General features: G+C 41.1%; 1 protein-coding gene across 4 annotated transcripts in view; it reads right to left on the reverse strand.

The window, feature by feature from the left end:
• tox2 (TOX high mobility group box family member 2) overlaps positions 1–20,281 on the reverse strand; it is a 143,852-nt gene that overhangs the window by 43,435 nt on the left and 80,136 nt on the right. For all 4 annotated transcript variants that reach the window (XM_042505458.1, XM_042505442.1, XM_042505450.1 and 1 more), the window contains exon 3: positions 16,625–16,684. In XM_042505458.1, coding sequence (XP_042361392.1) covers positions 16,625–16,684 — 60 coding nt within the window. The remainder of the gene's footprint in view (positions 1–16,624; positions 16,685–20,281) is intronic.

Genomic DNA, 20,281 nt, shown 5'->3' on the forward strand with positions numbered 1-20,281 from the left:
CAGATACAACAACACATGACTCGCCTGCTCACACTAACACCCAGCAGACAGTGCTCTGTATGGGCAGGAGAGTGTGTGATGTTTTACATTTGTGAGGTTCTTTTTCTTTTTGTGTCTGTGAGATGGAGAGAGACATAGCAGAGAAACACTGTTTCATGGCGACCCCTTTAAAAAAAAATAACATGACAATTTATACCTGATAGTCATATTATGCATCCCACTTGGAACAAACCACGATACATCGAGCAAAACCACTATATCTCCCACCCAAAAAAATAGTGTGAGTCTTGGTTGTATTATTTTTCAGTTTCTTACTATATTATCTTAAAAGGAACATCATTATACAAACATTATTTTGACAGGTGGCCCACACACTATGAACATTTCCTCTTAAAAATAACAAAACTAGACATCAAGTCAAACAACAAGATCAAAATATAATCTGGCCAGTTGCATGTGCGGCACACAGACGCAGAGTTTAGAGTCCTTCCAAGTCAGCGTTTGTTTCGTGGAGAGAGGGCGGGACCGACAGCTCAGAGACAGACGATGACAGATCTGCCTTACCACTAATGTGCACTTATCTGCCTATTGGAGAGCTTTGTCACAGTGGTGATTTATGCTTAAAATCCCCCCACACACTACCACTTCCATCACCACCGACACTCTTCGTTCCAACACCTTCCCGTATCCGCCGTGCAGCGCTCTGCGCACACAGACAAAGTCAGGCCCTGTTATCTCCCCTTTCCACGCAGTCCGGTTTGCAAGAGAAACGGTGGATTTATCTTTCGGAAGAATTTGAGAGCATCATCTATTTTCATTCGCTCTGCCATCGCTCTCCCGGAGGAAGATTATACTGTATATTTATGAATGATCCTGTTTATGAGTGTGCACAGAGCTCTTGTTTTAATGTAACACAGCAAAGGCAAATAGCTGTTGTCAGAGTACAAAGATCACTTACTCTGAAACGCTTAATCTGAACGGCATGAACTGATCTGCCATTTCTGTTATTTGTTTTTGATACTCCTCTTTTTCCCTTTCCTCCCTCTCTTTATCCCTCCATCTCTCTCTGTCAACTCCGGCTTAATTAAAGCCATAGCTGTTCTTCTGCTACAATATCATGTCAGGGGGGTATCAACACACCACAAAGCCGTCTCTAGCAGAGCCCAAAGAGAGGGAGGGGGGAGAGGGCCAAAGATCCAGTTACAGCTACCCTACACCTCCACTCTCCTCTTCCTCTCCTCTTGGCTGGCCCAGCCTGGCCTGTCCCTCACAGAACCCCAAACAGTTCTGGTCCCTGCCTCCCCCGACCCCTGATCACCCCCCTCTCCTCCCGCCCATCCACCCTGTCATCTCATCTCTCTCTAAAACATCCAGGCTGCATTATTTATCTGTCACTATGTTACTGTTTGGAAATCATGAAAGGAGCTGTGGGGATGCTGGTGGTTTGTGTTCGGTGAATGAATGGGGCCGGAGGGTGGGAGGAGAAGACGGTGGGAGAAAGAGAGAGAGATTGGGAGGCAGCGAGGGGCTGAGACAGGGGAAAAATAAAGTCAAAGTCATGCTCTTTCTAGGAAATAAAATCCAGCTACTATCTCTTCAGCCCTGGCCACTGCTAAGTGAGAAAAAACGATGCTGCTCTGTGACAAAAATGCTTATTTATCATTATAGGTGGGAAAATCCGAAATGCAGAAAATAATTAACGCGAATAGCAACTGTCCAAAGTCCAAAGATACAGATGGCCCCGTTCACCTCAGATACTGAGTTGATTACCAACTAACCTCCCACTGACTAAAACCAGCCTTTCTAATTGCTTATATTTCCCTCCTTTTCTTTTATGTTTCCTTCCCTTCTTCTCCCTCGTGTATCCTGTTCCCAGTGCTCGTCTCACTTGTCAGTCAAGGTCAGGAGGTCATCCTCATCTGATCGCGTGTCAGAGCAGATTAGAATCAGAGCTTTTGTGCCATGTCATATTTCATTATGCATTTGACTCATCTGGCAGGTCAAGGGGTCAGTGTGATTTGATTGGATGACAGAAATGATATAATTTGTGTTTAACCCTAGGCTGTATGAGGCTCTGAGTGGCGTACTAATGCATTTTGCAAAGACGGGGCAGGCCCTCTCCAAGAGCGACTAATTTGAAGTGGCACACCGCAGAGTTGAAGGAGAGCCAGAGCTATTGCACAACATGCTGAGGTTATGAGGGAGGCTTTATCAAATAATAAACACAACCTCCCTTGTACCTCTGTTTCTGTCTGTCTCTCTCACGCTTCCTTTCTACTCTGCAAACTGATGTGAGTGCCCAGACATTAGCTGCCTTCTGCGCCTAATATGTTGCTTTTCCCTTTCCTTTTCTTCTTTCTTTATCAATTTGATTCAGTGAAAATGTGTCACTGACCCCCTTTTCTCTTGTTTTTCTCTGTCTCTGTTTCTTCCTCGCTGTCTAATAACACTTGATTTTGGCAAGAGAGGAGACTAATGGAGAAGTGCTGTCAGCAACAACAACTGCATCATTATTGCAGAACATTCAACTGGAACACAAAAAAACATTTAAATAGCTCCCAAATGGCTATAGAAGTGAACAGAATAGATATGTAACAGTGTCAAAAAAATCAGCTCATTCATTAATCTGGAGAGAAATAACAGGTTTTATTGTTTGATTAATAAACATGAATTTAGGGATGCACGTTATATATCAGGGCTGTTAAGTTATCGACCAATAAAGGGAGAATTATGATGTTTTTAAAATTATTCCAATAATGAAATTATAGCTGATAAAAAGAGCTGATAATACAGAGCTGTATTCCTTTCATTGACTTAACAGGCGCACCATCTAGAATACTGCTAAAAAACACAGAGAGGAAGAACAACAACAAACAAAGCATGCTGTCTCGAGAGCCAAACACTTTGTCAACAATGTAGACATTTTTCACATTTTCAGAAGACGATGATGCAATTGTGCGTAGAGTCTAATCCCTTTATGTTGCTGCTGTTACAATGATTAGATGTAGCACCATAGATGTATCACGCTAACTAGATACTGTACGCCAAGATGGCGCCTATTCATTTCAGTGGAGTGGCTCGTCTGGCAGATGCACCAAAAAAAGCTTCTTCTGTCCATCCACTTGACTCATAGACTCTTTAATGTGATGACATCACATATTTTTTAAATCTCTTTTCTCACCTCGAGTAAAATTTTAAAAATATAAAGCCTCAGTGGATCACAAATTCAAAATGGAAAGAGTAATAATTGACCTTGTTTGCAGTTTAGGGTGTGTCCTATCAACAGTTTTCCAAAAGTCGTTTTTATAGTAGTGGTCTAAGGGGAAAATGCTTTTTGAGCCACATGGGATATTATTCGCTTATATCTTAAGTGGCCATGGGAAAAAAATTGAAAGCAAGGCTGAGCTCCCCTCCTCGGGTCCTCTGCATTGGTGAGGAACCATCTTCAGCGCCGGTGTCCTCCCAGCAAGCGGTCAGTTCAGTATCTGCCAGGTTAGCACACAGCAGCAAAGGCGAACATCCAACAGCCCTAACAAACTCACACTAACATCGAAACAGCTCCATCCTGTAATTAAACCCTTTAAAAACTGTTAGGTAACGTTAGCCATGTAATGCTAACAGTTAGCCCTGTCACTGTGTGGGAGAGAGAGACAGTGGGGACAGGATGGGCTAAGCAAATCAATATGCTGCGTGCAGCTCTCCAGTGAAATCAAAATTTACCCATTTAAATTGGTAAAAAAATCCAATTGATATTGTGACAGACCACCACAAATAAATCAATGTATTGGAAACACACAGCTTTTTTGATTTTTTTTTTATTGAGGGATGCACTTACATCAGTTACTTGTGAATAATTTGTTAACACAATTGATTTGACTGATTGTGTCAAAGCATTTAAATTGAAAATGTTCTGCAAAATACTCCATAAAAGCAGAAGTATGTTTGTGAAGTTTACTTGTAAAAAGAAAAAAAAAAAAGAAAGAAAAAAAGAATGAACATTTACAAGAGTGAGAACTGTTTTTTTTTGTTGTTGTTTTTGTTTTGTTAATTAGATTTGGTTGGTCAGGGCTATGGAGTAATAAGTTATCCATCTCTACTCACCACATTGAGCTTTTCTTACCATCAGGTGTGCATAAACTACAGGTTATACATTTCTTTTCAAAATATAAAAAAAAATTAAATTTTTGGTTATCAGTATCGGCTTAAACAATCCAATATTTCTAGTTTTCATGTTTTTCTCTGGTGATTTTTGCATAGAAAGAGTTCAGGACCTTGCGGTGGTAATGATATGCAGATGCTGCACAGTGTCAGTGAAAACTCAACTGTGATCTCCACTAATGCGGTCAGAAAACAAACCATGGGTGCACACGCTTGCTCAGATTTCCCAATAGTCATCTAGGGTGATTATGATACCGATGTTGATACTGCTGTGGGTGACGGGAGAAGAGGAGGAGCAGGAGAGTGGATGGAGTAGAAAACAGAGAGGAAGGAGCAGGAAAGAAGGGGGGAGGGGAAAGATATGAATCCAACATTTCAAATGAGGACCATAATCAAACTTATTGCCTGACAGGGTGAATCTAGGCATACAATGTTACATTGGCAGACATGCAGTATTATTTCCAGAGTACTCCCTGTCTCTTCGTGTTCGGAGCAGCCATGTCTCCTGGAGAGGGAAGCCTTTTTAACTTTGCTCATTGGCACACCGCTGTCTGTTCTGTGAGGCTTAACAACAACTGCTACTGCCGAGTTATGACCACACAGAGGCCACCCAGAGGCCAAAAAACAGCAGCTATACAACTGTTTTTTAAATTTTGAATGACTCTTCAGTTATCTACTTTTTCTACGCTCACTGTCAAAATCATTATTAGCATGTGGACAATGGCGCTACTGTGTCTGAATGACAAAACTAATTATTGTTATAAGAGCAAGTAAATGGACAAAAAACAGCACAATAAAAGGGTTGGTGGATCAGTACCGACTGACTCTAACAATGTTGAAAATAACAAAGGGAGCGCTGATGGCGCAGTCATCCAAACAAACGTGCATTATTCTGAGAATTGTTAGGATCCTGTCACCCACAAATAACTCTGCCATACACCAGCACCAGGAGAACAGGGGAGGGGGGGGGTAAAGTGCATGTGGCTGATGAGAGTGCGTGCACGTTTGTGTGTCATTTAATCTATGTGACAAATGTGTGTGTGTGAGTGTAATAGCTCTTGAATACTTTTGTGAACAATTTGTAGTTATCTATGGTTTCTTTTAAAACAAAAACCCTACTCGGCGTGTGTGTGTGCGTGTGGGTGTGGGTGTGTGTGTGTGTGGGTGTGTGGTGTTAGTGTGTTCTTAAGTGTCTCCCCTCCCTGGTTCAGAGTCAATGAGGCTGTGTATCGGAGGCTGGCACAGCTGGTGGGAGCAGGAGACTAACATCTGGACGCTCGTACTCTTGGTGCCATTGTTAATAAGAGGCTGGTGGGGAGTGGAGGGGAGTGGAGGAGACAGCTCTCCAGTGTCAATGAACCTCCCTGTCTCTCACTACAGCTCGACACTACAACTCATACTTGATGCGCCACAAAAGAAGCTCCAGCATCGCAGCATATTCACAACAAAGATTTCAGAGTTAAACCAAAAAAGGAACAGCTTAATGGACCTGATTTTTGTAGCTACCCATCTAGGGATAGCAATGACAGTTGGTCCATTCACTTTGGTCCAGACTGATATACAACAACTATTGCATGGATCACTGTGAAATTTTGTCCAGACATTCATGTAGCCCTAACAATGAATTTTAATAACTTTGGGGCTCCCTTAACTGGGATTTTAAATAGCCTATTACATTCCAATAGTCTCTGCTGTATTTTGTGTTAAGTTGCAATTGGCAGATGTTAAAATGCTAAGTAACGACAGTGAACATGCTAAACAATAGCACTGAATTCATCTTTAAGCAGTTCGCTATGATTGTTAACATTTTCTCAGTCCGTATTGTTTGACATCACTAGCTCTCTAACTTTGTAACGTATTGTTTCAAATATTTCAACCCACTGACAAGTGTAAAAAAACATGTCTAAGAGCCATAATACAGCGCCGTCTGATTCACTAGACAACAACGCTGAACTGAAAAACAGTGAAAAGCGACATTTCAAATGTTCAAACTGTCATTAAATTCGTGGCAAAACAGTTTTTTGCCATCATGCAATAACACTATGACATCATTGTATTTGCATTGAATTGCATCTTTTTGATAAGTTGCACCCACAGCTTAGAAACATTATTTGAAGAATGATGCATGACTGATATTTTTTTTTAATAATTAAAAAAAATCGTATGTACTCCCTGCAGTACTCCAAAGTACCCCTTGGTGCACACAAAACCCCATTTGGGAAACACAGTCTCACCAATGTGATCTCATCCTTACTCGTCGTATTTTGATGCTTGAGCCCCGCTGCGTCACTATAATGACACTAGGGGCTGCGGTTAGCTTTAGGCAACAAAACTACTGGATAAGGGTTAGGATAAGGTTGTGCTTGATGTTTGACATAATAGAAAAAACTCACTTTTAGTTTTACACGAGACACGGACAGCAAACGCCTCAGTCAAAGTCCTATGCTTGGTTGACCCCTCTACCTTCCCTCCCACTAGCCCAAGTGTTTTTTTGCACTCTTAAATCTACTTCTATTGCGCTAAATGTAATAATGACGCAGATGAGTTTACATCGGAGTTGGCTTAAAGCTGGGTGTTTGGGTGTGTGAAGTGTGTGGAAAACTCAAAACAATTTCTTCTAGACACAACTGAGCTCATAAATAAAACATTAATGTGATAATTTGACCACTTTCTCATACTTCAGCTCGTAAGAAACAGCCTCCCTCTTGTCTCAGCCTGACCCTTACTTAAGATCTTGAAATACTCTTTTTCCTCTGTTGCTGAAATAATCTTCATTAAGTCTGAAATAATCTGCTCTTGAGATCACAGTATGATCCAAAAGAAAATTGAACGAGTCTCAACTCTGTGTATTTTATGTTCTCAGAGTTAAGAAACCTCTGAGAAGCCTATGAGCACAGCAAGAGAACTCCTGCTGATTTATTCTTTTGCTCCTTATTTATTTTTCAGAGACAAAGAAAAGATGATTATGAGTAGCAAAACTTTCCTCTTGGTATTTTTATGCCCCTGCAGTGTCACAGTCCTGCTTCATGTCTTAAGACTATCAAGACTTTTCATCAGTCAATTAGTCAGTCAGTCTGCATGAGGACTTTGTTTACTGGTTTTTGGGTTTCCCCTTGTTATTCATTCAGTTGGTCTAGCATCTTTGAATACTTAGAAAAGCACTTTCTAATTCCTATGTATTTTTATTATTATCATGTTTAGTGTTTCCTGTTGGACCTGTTTAGTGTTTCTTGTTTTACTTACTTGTTTTTTTTTATTTTCTTGCACACCTGCTTTGTATCAGTCTTGTTAGTCCTTCCCTGTTCTAGAGTTTTCTCTGCATGCCTGTCTTGTATTAGTCTCATTTGCTTCCCCCCAGTGTCACCTGCCACACCTTTGTTATCTCCATAGTTAGCCAATCCTTGGGTTTCCCTCTTTTTGCAGTGCTCGCCTGCTCCAGAAATACCCTTTCCCTTTATTTTAAATCAGCTTCATGGCATTAAAGCTTGCCTTTTGTTATTTCAAACCTGCCTGTCTGTCTGAATATCTGCAAATACTGCATTTAAGTCCTCCTTTAAACATGACAGGATGTGAGACCAGGTTGGTCTCTCATGTTAACTCCACCTGTTTTAGACAAACTGCACAAATATACAATGTAAAAATATAAAAGCTGTCTGCCTCAGGCTTTGTACCAATATCTTTGCTCTGTGAAAAATATATTACCTAAATTAAACTTTCTCTCAGCAGAGGAAATAAGCCAACATGGATCGATGTCAGTTTGGGGCTTTTTTTCATACCTTGAAGATACTGCATCAATAATTAACAAAGTATTTTTGCTAATGAATCTCAGTTCAATGGAACATTTTCCTCTCTAAAAACCCATAGTTTTTCCCCCCCGCAGCCATTAGGGAAAACCAGTTCAAGGCAAACTTTGTACGTTTTTTAAAAGAGATAAAATTATTAAAAGACTAAGATTTTTATAATACTCTGGCATGTGATTTAATACAGGAGTGAGTGTTTGGTCTGTCATTGTTCTATCCAATGAGGTGAAAGGCCTCCACAAACACATTAAGGTTGCCATTAGTTTCATGTGATCACCTGGGGCAACAGGGGGGATCGACAGCTTGGCAGAGCCATGGGCTTACACAAATATACAGCTGTGCGTTTCTTCGTGGTGCCATGTCAGATGAGTATTTCAAACAGAGGGCTTTCAAACGGGGCTGGAGTGTGTGGGGAGGGTGAGGGGGGGTTGGGCGGTCCAAATGACTGTAAAAAGGCCACGGGGAGAGAGCTTTCCATCTTTCTGCTGCCGCGACAAATATGCCTGCACATCTTTTTGCATTGTCTCTGCTCCCTGCTTCGTCAGCGAACGGCTATAGAAATATTTTGGCAGGCTGCTCTTTGTTTTCATTTTCACAAAAGATGTAGTGAGGGAGTGAGAGAGCGAAAGAGAGCGAAAAGGGGGAGGAGGGGGGAGACTGGAGAGGTACTGGGTGGAAAAGGTAATGTTGTCAGAGGTTTGGGGGGACATTTAAGAAAGGAGGAGGGTGGAAAGAAGGAAAAAGACAGCAGGAGACAAAAAGGGTGAGATGGGCGACAGGGCGAGGTGAGCAGAAGAACTAGTGGGAAGTACGAAGTCAGGGGGACGTGTAACTGAGGTATATCAGGTGAGGTGGCACAAAACGAAGAGTGAGGGTGAGACACAAGGTGGGAGAATCAGTTGCGAGGAGAGGGGGCAGGTGGGAGAGAAAGGGAGGAAGAGCCTGCCACTCTGGTCCCCAGCTCCAATCTAAACAGCGGGAGGAAGCTGTAAATCAGACTAATGCGGCCGAGCTGTAATTCAGACCAGCAGGGCCAGGGCGCTGGTGCGGGGACCCCGAACGGCGGGAGTTTACAAAACGCCGCCGCGAGGCTTTAATCAGTGCAACGATCCGAAGATACCGTCTCCCCCAATCAGCAGGCTTCCTGTCAGTCACACACGACTGAACCCGACCAATCAGGCTCCGCTGAGGTCCCAGACGGGCTGGCTGGGCTTTGGGCCGCTGCCAAACAAGAGAATTACTCATCGAAACTGGAAAGGTGGAATGGGCCTTTAATTCAGAGCACAGAGGGACGAGGTGATAGATTTGTCAAAGGTTGGACATAAAAGTCTATGGGATCATGTTCTACAATGGTTCATCAGAAACATATGGGGAAAAGATGAGAGACAGGGGGGAGTTGCGGAGGAGGACTTAATCATATTCACCAGACTGGAGTTTCTTCAAGTTTAAAACTGTGTGACAGACATCGTAAGCTCCTCCGCCACTAAAACTCTCATTAAAAACATTTTAAGAATAACAAAAATAATATGAAGGCCTCATTATAAGTTCAGTCTGTCGGTGTGTTTTCTAAACTTAATCATAATCACATCTGTTTGCTACCATATAAAAAAAACAACTTTCCGTCTGAATCCAATCTGTCTCTGCTTCTCCGTGTCTCACAGATCTGCTGTTGGCACTCAAACACCTCCCTAATTACAATTACAACACCCAAGGGGCCGGTGCAATCCTTGGCAGCGACGACTCACAATAAAATAAGCGAGATGAGAAATGGCATCAAACTTACCGTTAAAACAGCATTTTGAACTCCCAACATGTAAAACAGGCGGACAAACTTTCAAATCGCTCGTTACCAGAAGCAGCCTTTTCATACCTGCTATTTTACTCAAAGAGGAAGGAGGAGGGCAGTGCATTAACTTAAAAGTAAGTGGAAAATGCAAATGCGGTCCACTTTATCATCAGGCATTCAAACAGACCCTTTCAACTCGGCAATCCATAATATTTCAGCTTTGATGCTCAGGAAATGGCCACGGCTCGATGGTAACACGGAGCTGGATTCTGCTCTGCTAGTAGTCGGACTAGTGTGACTGGCTGGGCTACACACACACTGTGCATGTTAAAACCACATGCAGCGTCTTGGCAGCAAAGACGCTACAGCGGCAGCCAATCAATAAAACCTTGTTACGCTAATTGCAAGATCATAATCTCTGTTCCTACTTCTGCTGAATATCCAAACAGTCACTCCATTAGCCGAATTATTCCCCTGTGCAGTTTCTCCACCCCCCACCCCCTTCTTCCATTTCCTCCTCGTGTTCTTTTTTTTTTCTGTGACATATTTCTCTCAAACAGCAGTTCTGCTAAATGAATTCATAAGTCAGGGAGAAAGACATCAAAGCAAAGCATTGTCAAGGTAAAGTGCTGATGAAGTATACTGTTTCTTTCACTTTGCTGCAGAGCTATGAGAAGGCATCTCCACAGCACATTATCTTTGATCGCATCGCTCCATACTGTTCCATTCAGTGTTAGCAAGAGAAATCCCACTTCAGGTGAAGGTCTATTGAAGACCTTTATAATAAAAAAAAAAAAAAAAAAAAAAAAACAGGCTCTCTACTTGGTGCTCTTCAACTCTCCAGTGTAGAGATTTCATGTTAAGCCCTGTTCACGTTGGACTAGTGTTACTTGGTGAACTCCTGTGATTTGTAGTAATTGCAGAGGTCGTCTGTGATGTTAATACCATTCCATGTTTGTAATTTCTCAAGTAAAAATCCCTCTGCAAATGACCTACCATATTTTGCCACACACAAAGGTCATGTGATAATATAAGTCCTGTGGAAACTGGCTTGATTTGAGGTCTTATTTAAGTTTTCTGTTTTCTCTGTTCTGCCTCTTTCCTAGTTGAATATTATGGAGGCTGTGTTGACAATTATAAATGAAAATTTTGACAGCATGTTAGGTGCAGGAGGCTCATCTCACAACCAAATTGCCAAAAAAATGTTGGCATTAAACATTCCCACAAACTACAGGCATGTTACATTTGCACATTATCATGTGGTGGATATGTGGAAACCAATGAGTGGTTAGATTTAGGCACAAAAAAAGGATAATATTTTGGTTTGAAATACCCGGTTTGGGGGACACAGTCCCTGCAGTTCGAAAGAGATCAGTTTTTCTTTTAAAAGCTTGTGAAAGGTATCTGAATGCAGCATAAGAAAATTGATGTCTCTACAGGTGTTTAAGGGTTAACATTGCACATCATCGGTAGTTGTGCTGTGTGGCGTTTCTGCGTTGTGTAGAGAGTTTCTCTTCGCACTATATTTGGTAATGTCAGTTAATTCAAATACAGACTTCACTTATGCTGTGCAAATGCGCCATACAAAACACAGACATGGTCCCCTGGTGATACTTGTCCCATGTGTATAGGACTTATTGTGTCTCTCCTTTTGCTTGAGGGGTCAAATCAAACCTCTGTGAAGACACTGCAACAAGCTGGAGCTTCTCGTCGTTGGTTACTCTTTCCTACATTGTTGCCACGACAATGGTCAGTGGCCACAGGGGCAGACAAAGAGCTTGTTGATGCCAAGACCAGGGTCCGTGACCTTGTCATTGAATCAGTAACACTTTGTCGCTCCGCTGGGGGGGCAGAGAGAGACTGCAAGAAACACTACAGAGAAGTAAGCAGGGTCAGACCGCGATGCTCATGGGAACATCGATATGACAATGGCACTGACCCCATTTCCTTGTGACTCATCACGAGAACATACTCATGTGAGCATCTTACTGTATGATGCAGTTGGTCGGACTTACTCAACAGGGCCATGCTTATGTCTTATATGAATGTACCTTATGTAAAAAAAAAAGTGTTTATATAGGTGAGACAGATTAAATAGAGCGATTAAATGCAGAAAGTGAAGTGAGAGACAGCAGAGCACTGAGAGACACACTTTCACAGTTTGGAGGCGGAACCGCTGACCCAAATGCATTTAAATGTAACGGGGGGTAAGAGAGAGGAGAGAAACCGAGTGAGAAAATGAGCAGAAAAAGGGGGAGTCAGAGAGAGAATGGGAGAGAGAAAGATAGAAAAGTAAAGTAAGATAATAAAGCAGCAAGCAGAGAAAAGTGAGCTTTAGGCAGTATGATTTTTTTTTTCCCAAGATGGAATATATCGAGAATTATACTGTATTTACTGTAAAAACACGTTTCTTCAGGAATGAAACTAGTTAATAAAAAATTATCCCTGCAGCTGTCTTAACTTTCACCAAGTCCATTTTTATCTCAGCACAAACAACACAAGCATAAACACATCTACAGCCAAACACCCGATCCAGTGAAACTCATTTACTGCAGAGAATATGAACTATAGGCTAATTGTCATTTTCTGCAGTTAGCAGAGAAGAAATCGATGCACTATAACAATTTGTATTCATGGAAATTATGCAACAAATGCAGTAGACATCAATCAAACTGCAGCTGTGTCCCAAATCTTTACTGCACTCTGTTTCTAAGCTCGTTCGTAAGTTTACACTGGAAAAGTGAACCAGTCACCAAACAATGCCATTTATTTACGATTGTTCTGTTGATGAATCAGAATCAGCTTTAATGGCGGAGTAAATGTGTACACATTTATGGAATTTGACTCTATTTTTATGTGCTTTTGATGTACTAAAAAATAGTGGAGGTGGAACCAAGTCATTGTTCTGCAATTCACAAGAACGTCTCAAGCGCTTGCACTCAAGTCCCAAATCAAGTGTTCAACTTTTTTGAGCGTTACAAAAGTCACATGAAATATTTTGGGGAAACATTTTTCTGCCTCTGTGTTAAGTTTAAATGGCAGCTAAATTCTAAAGTCACCATTTGATTGACATTTGACAGCAGAGATATTGTGCAATTTCCTTTAAAATTGTATTTTTACACAGGAAATGATATTTCAATTTTTAGTGATCTAACTGCAAAAAAGCACAGTATATCGATTGGTATATAGTGTACACTGCACTGTATATAATCAATAGGTAGTGTTGATTTGGGACACTTAATTTCCACTGTCAATTAGTGCTGAAAAATTAATTGAAATATTGAAATTGCAATCTGGCCAAGTGCAATATATAAATACCAGGAGCTGAAATATTCTGATTGTAGCATTGAACAGACGTGTTCTAGCCTGTATTTCAGACATAAGTAAACATGCTTGTTTGGTAAAGACCCCAGCAAAAATCACATCTTAATTTTATTTATTTATTTTTTCTGTGAAAATGAAATGCAAAAATGACAACTCTCACTGAAACAGTTTTGCATATCCCAATATCTGTCAAAAAAATCACAATATGACCTTTCTTTCACATCATGCAGCCCTACTTTAAATAATTCACATTTAATACTGATTGTTTGTTTCACAAGATCTTCCTCAAGCTGATTCACCACCATTCACAATTTGGGACTATAGTGTATCAAAAATGAATCATTTCTATTCTGCAATTTGAGTACACTTTGTGGCTTGTGTGAACACACCACATCATTAAAATCAGTTTACAATTAGTACGTGGTGCAGAATTAGGACAGAGCTAAGGAGGTGCAGATCAGTGATTTTTCTCTTTCTTCCATCTCCGTGTTTTGTTGTCGGAGTGTGTGTCCACCCCTAAGGCCCTCTGTGATTCAAGCTGTCAGAGGGAAGGAGAGGCTAAACTTGGTGAAGCGGAGAATAGAGCAAGGCACATGTCAAATATGAGGGGATCTTGAGTAAACAAAGTATAACACAGAGCAAAGCAAAATCGTCTCTCATCCCATCACTGTGTTTCACGCTATTTCCCTCTCTGTCTCTTTCTCTCTTGCTTCCTTGATCCCCACCTTTCTCTCTCCCTGCCTCTCTCCGTCTATCTTCCGTGCCACATTTGCGATGTTTTATCTGTCCCTCAGTAATTCTGCAAAAAAAACATTGTGCACATCAGCACGACTTGTAATCAGTCAATCAGCGCTGCAGTAAAAGTACATGTGCTGAATCAAAATGGGCGATAAAAGCAGTGGTTCTTGAGATTTTTTTCTTTTTTTTTTCGACAGCCAAGTACCAGCATGAGAAATTTGTCAGATAACAGCACTATCCTGCTGAAAATCACTTTGTAACAGACATATTTGTTGTCGGAGTTATCTAAATAAACTTAGGGAATCGTGTACAAGAAGCAGCATAAGCAGCTCTCTCATTCTGGGCCGTGAGCCACGCTTTAACAAACCAGAGCATTAAGAAATTAAGCAAAACAGCAAATGCAACAGAACCACAGAACTACTGTAGCCCGTGGGTCGGTTCTAATAATTGCAATTGACAGGGACAAATTCCCTGCTCCCCCGTGTATGTCAGATGGGCTTATTCCCAAACTCCACAAATCCCCCTGTCCAAACACAACCATATGGTCTCCCAGTTGTTCCCGACCAGCTGTGCTACAGTGTATCTGGCATGGTTGCCATGTACTGTAGAAGAGCACTGACTCCCCCTCTCCACTCTAACTTAATAAATCCTTTGCAACGAGGCCAAAACTCACTCCGAGTGAAGCAGCGCTTTCTGCTTGGCTTTTACCAAAGTGAAAATTGTGTGCACAGGGGATGATTGCATAATTGGAATAAAGTGAATTTGAATTTTATGATGGCAGAGTTAGCTTAATGGTTGACACAGTCACCCCACAGAAAGAAAGCACACACACTTTCTGTTTGGAATTTGGATATTTTTACTGGTTTACATTTTCTGGTGGTTTCCTCCTACTGTACTAAGCAGAAATATGAATATGACAGTCTGACATAGACTGTGATGGACTGGCAACATGTCCAGTGTGTTTCAGTGACTTCTGCCCAATGCATGCTGGAATAGACTCCAGTGTCAGTGTACCTTTATTTTTATAGAATAACCATGAGTACTTTCACATTTTACTTCACATTTTAAAACAAACATATAATCTGTATACTTCAGATTTCGAGACTCTAAAAGTGTTCAGTATAAAAGCAAAATAAGTAGTCTTTAATTGTCTTTGAAGACAAGATGTTCAAATATATTGAGATTTATTATGATTTTAATGTTTTATTTTTAATAATTCTGTGTGTTTGTATGTCATATATTTGGTTTTGGGTTGGCTGTAGTGATACTGTAACTGTTCAACAGTGTTTACTGTATATCAGGCCTTATCAACTGGCAATCTTCTGGCCATATCCAGCCTAGAAACGACCTCCGAGTGGCCCAGCATACATCATGCTGTGTTTATATGGAATCAGGCAGAAATTAGATGGGAAACACCCTCATGACAGCAAGGGAAAAACAGTCTGGCGGAGTGGCAGGACAGTAAAATTTAACATGCATGACGATATGTTGCGATGGTGGTGCCGTATTGTTAACAGAGAATGAAATACACTATATTAAATACAATCCTTTCATTTTCATTATTTTATGTCTTTTTTCTGGTAATGTCCAGTAAATGTCCAGAATGCTGTGTTTTCGCCTTGTGTGGGAGGGAGCTACGTAACATCTGGTTGTCAATTCAGTCATGAAGGACAGTAAAAAGACTAAAGAAAACTATAGTTACTTTGAACAGCAATGCTGTCTAGCCTTAATATTGCCACCATACCCTGCCGGCCTCTCCTAATTTCAAATTTTGATGCCTTAGTGCTGGAAATAGCTGTGGCCGGAGCCATTGTGTTTTTGGCCTCTCCATAGGTATGTCTGTCCATTTGTCTGTCCCTCCATCTCCATCCTATTTTTGTGGACGGAAGTCAATTTTTTTTTTTTTTTTTTTCAGATTTGGCACAAACATCCACTAAGACTCAACAATGTACTGATCAGGATTTAAAAGTCAAAGGTCAAAGGTCACTGTACCTCATGTCTGTCTCATTCTCATGAAAGTCCACTTTTCATTCTGATCCTGCACTTTGTGATCAAGTATGTGATCAATATATGTTATTTTTATATCAAAAGTGGAACACAAAACATCAATACAGGTTTTACTACATTTATTTATATTTGTTTTAAATGTGTCAATACAAAAAGCAAAAAAAAATTTAAAAAACTGGACTGGGCTTCTGAAAATATCTGGCCCAGCTACATTTTCTAGTTTTAGAATCAGGCCCAGTTGAATTTGTAATTGAATCCCCCTTCTGTATGAAGTGTAAGTGAAGAAATGTGTTGTTTATAACGTACATTTTAACATGGTCCCTGGGAAGAGTAGTGGTTGCTAAGGTAACAGCTAATGAGGATCCAAATGAACAATAAACAATAAAAGAAGGAATCGCTGGCAGTCATTTCACTGTATTTAGACTCCATGTTGTGGGACTAGAATAAATGTGTTTCCATTTATCCCACACTGCGTCCACTAACACTCAAACTAACAATCCCATGAGAATATTTCACCCATAGAGTGCAGAATGCATTGAATATTTTTTTCTGTTACATCTGTCAGCATGAGACATGGGTGAACTAATTGGAATATTTTTTGAGAGCTTTCAGTCCCTTTTGCTTTCAGCTGATGCCGTATAACTCTGCGGTTGTTTCAGTAACAACAATTTGTCGTCCATCCTAACAAGCCTGAACAATGGTTTCATGAAAATGGCTTTGCAACAACTCAGCCAACAATCATGGGAACAGATGAAATAAGAGGGAAAGGGGGAAAAGAGCAGGTATTCCATTAGAGGCAATTTGAACTCACCTGGTTGGGCGGGAGGAACTCGTGGTTGTTTTCATTCATGTACATGTTGTCACCATCAAACTGTAGAGAGAGAGAGATGAGAAAACGGTTAGGCAGAGAACGATACATCACAACAGGGACTGAAAACAGAGATTTTCAGTCAGTCAGTGGAGATACAGAAACAGTGTAACACAGCAGCCTAATGACTGCGAGTCCTCGGCTTATAGACCTCGATGCTCTGGTGGATGTCAGTAATTACAGTTCATTAGAGACACGTATAATTAGGCCCTGTCAAAGCTCGTGTAACTCACACTCTTTCGTCTCAGCTTGCCGACAGCCTGAGATGTGTGTGTGTGTGTGTGTGTGTGTAAATCCGTGCACACCTAACTGCTGTGATTCCGCGGATGTCACAAGGCGACAAAGGCACAACAGAGTAATAATCACTACACTGAGAGCACCACACTTGCACCAACGGCCATGTAGTTAGTCAGCCAGCGAGTTGGCCAGTCAAATTAAATCAAAGGCAACATTAACATAATCAAACGACATATGACAGGTAAGTCAGTCAGGAGTTGACCCAGAAATTGATTTGCCGTGCCGTGCAGTTTGTTTCAACAGCTACAGGAATTTCCAGGGACCTACTTTCTGTGTTTGATTTCAGTCAGACTCAAAGAAAAGTCTTTAAGTTGAATTCTGTTGAACTGACATTTTTTGGAAAGCTGTAGGAGGTTAATTCTGCTTACTTTGATCAAGGTCATTTGTGCCCTAGAGTGGGTTTTCCATAACCTGACAAATACTGAAACCTTTTGAAACAAAAGACTCTGCCACAGTCACAGGCATTCATCAGCTCCAGCTTCCATCAGCAGTGATAAAAACATGACGCATGGATGGACAGGCTGATTTTTCCACTTCTCTCCAGTGCAACCTTTGGTAACTTCTGCGATCCTTTCAACTAAGTCACAAATTCTGCCCGTTTCTGTTGAAGCAGCCGGCGGACATCGTTCCAAAGTCAACAAAGTTTGAAGGAGTAACTGAATAAGAAAGAAGAACGAATTCTTACTCCTAACTCATGGAAGCCAACTACATAGTATAGGTACCCCTCCAGCATCAGTTTTAACACGCAGGGACAACATGTCACTTTACACTTGTTACATGCATTATGTCTTTTCAAAGGTAAACTTGTTTTCATAGCAATTGACAGTGTCAGCTCGTAATATAATCTTTTTAAAATAAATGTAGCTATAAGATTTTTTTAGGTGTACTTTTTTAGCTTTAGACAAAAATGTGTGGTTAGTTTTCGATAAACATCATGGTTTGGCTTAAAATAAGCATGTTTGTTATCACCATAATGTAACATCAGGTGACGTACGTCACTAGAAATATATGCTACACATACTAGCACAGTACATAGTAATTAAAATAACTCGACTGACTTTGGGTTTCACACGAGAAATGAGTTTGCTAACCCGGTTTTCCAGTGCTTTTGTGATGTTGAGTGTGACATACCAGAAAGAAAAAACATAAATCAAAAAAACACAAAAAACAGAATGCGTTCTTGTCCACTGCAATTGGAAAGTGTTCTATCCTGGTATGTGTAGTCGGCTGTATCTTGTTTAAAAGGCATGCATATATGCGCAGATTTTGGTGGGAATAGAATAAGAAAGCTCACCAGACACACACTGTAGCTGGCCAATCTCAAATCAGCATTTTTAGCCACCCTGTCTGACAAGACCCCAAGCTAGAGACTGAGACACAGACCAAGAGGTGAGAGCAGCCTTTAGTGCTCTTGCACTCTGCAAAAGAAACAAGGACCCCGCTAATCCAGAACTCAGACACACTGAGCTCAAGAAGCCTACAGGGGAGGCTTAGGCTGGAGGAGAGGTGACGGTTTGAGGTTATGGGGATGAGAAAGATGAGGGTGCACCCCAGAGCTAATGGTGAAGGAGTGGGTAGAGATCATGTATAAGTGGGAGGTACAGTGGTAAAGATAGTGTAGGAATGGGGGGGGGTGGAGAAAGAGAGAGAGGGAAAAATAAAAACAGAGGACAGAGAGCATGAATGGGAGAGAAACAGAGCCGCAGAGGAGGAGGGTTGTAGCAGCAGTAGTGGCAATAGAGCCTGTGGTTGTTCTGGCTGTTGTGTGATTAACACTGGGGTCACAGCCAGAGGCCGCAGCTTGAAACACACAGGCATACAAACACGCACACACACACACACACACACACACACACACACACACACACCACATTCCCAGAGGCCTTCCCTGCCTCTCTGTCTGACACTATTTGGCACCAGCCATTTATGAGGAAACAAAACACACCTCAAGACAGCTTGTAGTGGCGGAGATGAATTACCGCTGCTACTGTAAGGTCAAGTAACAAGATGGATATGTGCCTATAGTAACTTACTGGGGGGGTTCTCAAGCTGTGAGAAGGGACCAAAAATGAGCCACAATCTATCTTTCATAGCCATGTTTCACCTTGTGTAATAAGCATAATGTTCCATGAACTAAATCTACTGTTCTTTAGTCGTTTAGTTGCTTGATAGGAAGCCTTTGAGGGGATTTGAAAACAAATATTTTTTCATTCAAATGACAGTCAGGTTCCCCTGCATGAGTTTTCTGCACTTTTGTTTTTATCTTTATATGTGACACAGTCAAAGCACCAAACAAACTACAGCACAAAGACTTCCTTGCACCATTATTCAATCTCAACCCCCACTTCCATCCGCATATTATCATTCAGCTTCTGATGGTGCTGTTACTTCTAGTGCAATGATTTCTATCTGATAACACTATTAGTGTGCTGGAGGAATAATCATTGTATTCTGCAATATAAAATGAAATCACGTTCTTTATTGCTCCTGGAAAATGATTTTACATGTTATCCTAATCACATCGTGCTGGAAGTGACGCTATCTTGGAATAGGTTATTTTCACACCTGCAGACCAGATGTCGATGAGCGAAACAGGGCAAGTAGAAAACAATTATACAGAGAGTCGAAGAGCAAACCGGAGTGTGCGGTGGTGCTCTTGTAGCACAATGTGAAGGAGTCACTGAGGGCAGACTCAGTGTTGTTAGAATAACAAACAATATATAAATCGAAGGGAAAAGTAAAAATGATTATTTCCTGCCTCTTTTTGGTAAGCAACTGGCCAGTTAAGCAGTTAAGTGCACTCAGTGCAGATACAGGAGGGGACCGTGGCTGTAAATCTCTGCATGAACCTCAGTTTGCACTTCTCCTGTGCCAATTTGAGTTTAATAGTCCAAATCCAATGTGAAGTACACTAAAATTAACAGGGCAACATTTTGGGAAACACACTTGTTCACTTTTCTTGCTGAGAGTTACAAAGGCAAAGATTTAAAAAAAAAAAAAAGTAGTATCTCTTCAGTTTTTCCATAAATACACGCACACACGAAAAGCTGTAGTTTTACAGCAAGTTATGCGTTATGCATCTTTTTTCCTTCTTCTCTTTTTTTACGCCAGGTGCAGGTGCAACTTTTTCTTTTTTTTTTTTTTAGACTTTTTTATGGTTAAGTCCGTCTCCCTTTTTTGGGGTTGCTGTGCAATGTGGGCTGTCATTGCCAATGCAACTTTTCTTTTCTGCAGGAGTGGCCACTACTTTATCAGGCTTTTACCATCTGAAGGGAAGCGCACGCACATCTGCATTTGTAGAAC

This window comes from Plectropomus leopardus, chromosome 2, assembly GCF_008729295.1.
Source record: "Plectropomus leopardus isolate mb chromosome 2, YSFRI_Pleo_2.0, whole genome shotgun sequence".
Lineage (NCBI taxonomy): Eukaryota > Metazoa > Chordata > Actinopteri > Perciformes > Serranidae > Plectropomus > Plectropomus leopardus.